This window comes from Peromyscus californicus, unplaced genomic scaffold, assembly GCF_007827085.1.
Source record: "Peromyscus californicus insignis strain IS unplaced genomic scaffold, ASM782708v3 Scaffold_23__1_contigs__length_62951481, whole genome shotgun sequence".
Taxonomy (NCBI): Eukaryota; Metazoa; Chordata; class Mammalia; order Rodentia; family Cricetidae; genus Peromyscus; species Peromyscus californicus.
This window is the reverse complement of record NW_026294534.1, coordinates 34,710,300-34,713,855: the sequence shown is the minus strand read 5'-3', so window position 1 is coordinate 34,713,855 and position 3,556 is coordinate 34,710,300. Positions and strand designations below refer to the sequence as shown.

Below are 3,556 nucleotides of genomic sequence, written 5' to 3'. Positions count from 1 at the left end.
TGGCTATGCCAAAGCAATGATAGAAAGGAATATAAATGTACTCAATAAGCAGGAAAAGGTTTAGTGTTTTATAATTTAAATTAATATCATTGAACTACAAGAGCTAATATGAAATTATTTTTCAGTTTATAAAATCTTTCACTGCTGTTGAGGAAAATTTGAAAATTAAAACATTCAGAAACAATGTGGAAAAGAAGGCAAGTTATTAAAAGCTGGGAGTAAATTAGAAATCAATTTTCACAGGAACAAGTATACTTTACAATAATCAATCAGAATCTCCATGAACACTGTTAACACACCTTGCAATATAAATTGATGTAAGCCCAATTCTTGCTATTTTATTTTCTAACCTGACTTCATCATGATTTACATATATTTGCCCTTTGTTTAACTATTTCCTTTAGTCCTGATGCTCTGATTGATCAATTCTGCCAGAAGACACACCACTGAAGACTAGTGCTGCATGCAACCAGACAAAGTGAGGACTAACAGAACAAAGCCCTCTGGTGTCTGTGGGTGAGGCCCTGGTCCATGAGAGAATCATGTTCCTTCAGCTCTGCCTGTGGATGTTGCTCTTACTCTCTGAAAGGTCACCAACTACACATGCTAGGTACAGTAGCCCTCCAGAAGTAGTGATACCCTTGAGGGTCACTGACCCTAGTAGACATGATATTTCCCCAGACTGGCTCTCTTATAGCCTGCGCTTTGGAGGAGAGAGACATATTATCACCATGAAACCCACAAAATACTTCGTATCCAGGAACTTCCTACTGTTCACTTACAATGACAAAGGTGATCTCCTTGAAGAACAGCCTTTTGTTCAGAATGACTGCTACTACCATGGCTATGTAGACAGAGAACCTGAATCCACGCTCATTATTAACACCTGTTTTGGGAGTTTGCAAGGCATAATAGAGATAAATGGCACAGTTTATGAAATCATGCCCAAGAACCGAACATCCACATTTGAACATCTGGTATACAAAATAGACAGTGAGGACTCAGAATCATTTTCAATGAGATGTGGGTTAACAGAAGAAGAGATAGCACGACAAATGAAGATTCAAGAAAGCAAAGACTCCACACTTAAGCAAAGCCAATATGAGAATTGGTGGACCCACCACAAGTATGTTGAATATTATGTGGCAGTAGATAATAAACGATATGTTTACAAAAATAATAATGTCACAGCTTGTATGCAGGAAATGTTGCAAGTTGTCAATGGAATAAATGGTTATTATCTTCAGATAGATATTGAGGTGGTTTTAACTACACTGGAAGTTTGGACTCAAACAAACCATGTTGATGTAACAGCATCTGTAGGTGATGTCCTATCTAATTTCTGCGCTTGGAAGATGAATAACGTTGACAATCGCATTAGAAATGATATTGCACATCTTTTTGCCAGACAAACATACACTGGGAGTTCAGGCCAAGCTTATGTAGGAACAGTTTGCCAAAATAATAATTGTGCAGTTAACAGTTTCATGACAGATTCACTTCCAGGCATGGCATTCTATACAGTACATGAGATGGGTCATAATTTGGGTATGCCTCATGATGAGAATTACTGTACTTGTGGATTACCAAGCTGCATAATGGCTGTATCAAAAACTAATGCCCGTAAGTTCAGCAACTGCAGTTATGAGGCTATGTATTCAGTGATTACCAAAACAAGTTGTCTATACAATATTCCAGATATATTAATAAAAGCAAACCTCACCTTGTGTGGGAATAATATAGTTGAAGAAGGAGAGCAGTGCGACTGTGGATCCTCTGATTCATGTGAGACTGATGCATGCTGTAGCGAAGGCTGTGTGTTCAAACCTGATGCTGAATGTGCTACTGGGCTTTGTTGCAAAGATTGCAAGTTCATTCCAGCAGGCACAGAGTGTAGAGAAGAGAACAATGAATGTGACCTTCCAGAGTGGTGTCATGGAACTTCAGCTGAGTGTCCAGAAGATGTATACAAGGAAGATGGAACTTCTTGCGGGGGTGATAGTTACTGCTATAATAAGATATGTCCTAAACGCGAAGAACACTGTCAGACGCTTTTTGGCAGGAGTGCCAAAAGTGCAGATGAGACTTGCTATATGGAAATGAACACACGGGGTGACCGTTTCGGTAACTGTGGTAACGATAGCCGTAACTACAGAATATGTGATAATGCTGATATACTCTGTGGACGAATTCAGTGTGATAATGTAGAAGAGATTCCACAGAGGAGAAACCATGAAACAGTGCATTGGACTCACTTCAATGATGTCACCTGCTGGAGTATGGACTACCATTTTGGAATTACCACAGAGGACGTTGGAGCAGTGAGAGATGGCACAAATTGTGGTACAAACAATGTGTGCATTGATAGGCAGTGTGTCCCTAACCCTTTTTTGTTTAATAACTGTTCGGTCCAATGCAATAACAAAGGAGTCTGCAACAATAAACAACACTGCCATTGCGATGAGGAATGGGAGCCACCAGACTGTCTACTAAGTGGCTATGGAGGTAGTATAGACAGTGGACCAGCACCAAAGATATATTTTAGGAGCAGGCGCAAGAGAAGACAGTTAATGCTAGCTCTTTTAATTCTTTTTTTGGTTTTGTTGTTTGTATTTCTCTTGATTTGTCTAACTACAAGAAAGAAATCAGACCAAGAAAGTGAACCAGAACAAATGTCAGAGCCAGAACCTGAACCTGATAAACCTGATGAACCTGATAAACCTGATAGACCTGAAAGAGGACGTAGCACTAACATTAAACATAAGGCTTCAGCTAAGAAACGTCAGAAAAGTGAAAAGAGAAAAAGTGAGAAACGTAAAAGTAAAAAAGACCACAAAAAGAAAAAATAAGAAAATATTTACTCTCTGGGAGATCCATCATTTATTAACTTGTAAACTTCTGAACCTAGTAGTATCACTGTGTGTGTAAGAAAACGAAGGCCAGAAATTTTGGAGACCTCCTTGTTTGAATATCAAAACCATTCACCATAAAATAAATGGAGGTCCTTCCACACTCATAATTTTCTTTATTTTCATCATTTTGTTGCTGTATTTGTAATGGAATTGATATCTGTCGGCCATTAGCATACATCCAACCCATGGTCTTCTGTATGTGTTTCTTTGCCTTTGTTTTCTCTCAGCTCTAAAGCCCTTCCCCTTTTCAGTCTGCTCTGTCACATAGCGAGAACGAACCTGAAATACCATTTCCTCATGGCAATTCTTGTCTGCTAGAACCTGCCCCTTAGGAGAGCCAGAGTGAGATCTGAAACTTGAGGGAAGGGTTTGAGGTTCTGAGGATGGTTGCTGTAGTCTCGGCTCTCACCTTGATGGAATCAGTAGCTCTCACTCTGCAGGTGATTTTAACACAGATTTGAAAACTCAACAACAGACCTGTCCTAGTTAAGTAATTATTGTTATTATGAAACACCATTACCAAAGCAAATCAGAGTGGAAAGTGTAACACAAATTTCTAAACAGTCTTATTAATAACAACCCAGAGCCAGATATTGGGGAGAAAGCTGAAAGATCAGAGGAATAAAACAAGCCAGCCACAAGTT

General features: G+C 39.1%; 1 protein-coding gene across 1 annotated transcript; it reads left to right on the top strand.

Moving 5' to 3' along the window:
- The first annotated feature begins 509 nt into the window (after positions 1–509).
- LOC128119476 (disintegrin and metalloproteinase domain-containing protein 26A-like) lies at positions 510–2,849 on the top strand. Its single transcript, XM_052752857.1, has one exon. It carries the CDS (start codon positions 543–545, stop codon positions 2,847–2,849), a length of 2,307 nt encoding a protein of 768 aa, XP_052608817.1. The 5' UTR covers positions 510–542.
- Positions 2,850–3,556: the final 707 nt, after the last annotated feature.

What these genes read in the sequence shown, in the direction of transcription:
- LOC128119476 (XM_052752857.1), top strand. Translation starts at nt 543, where the DNA reads ATGTTCCTTCAGCTCTGCCTGTGGATGTTGCTCTTACTCTCTGAAAGG.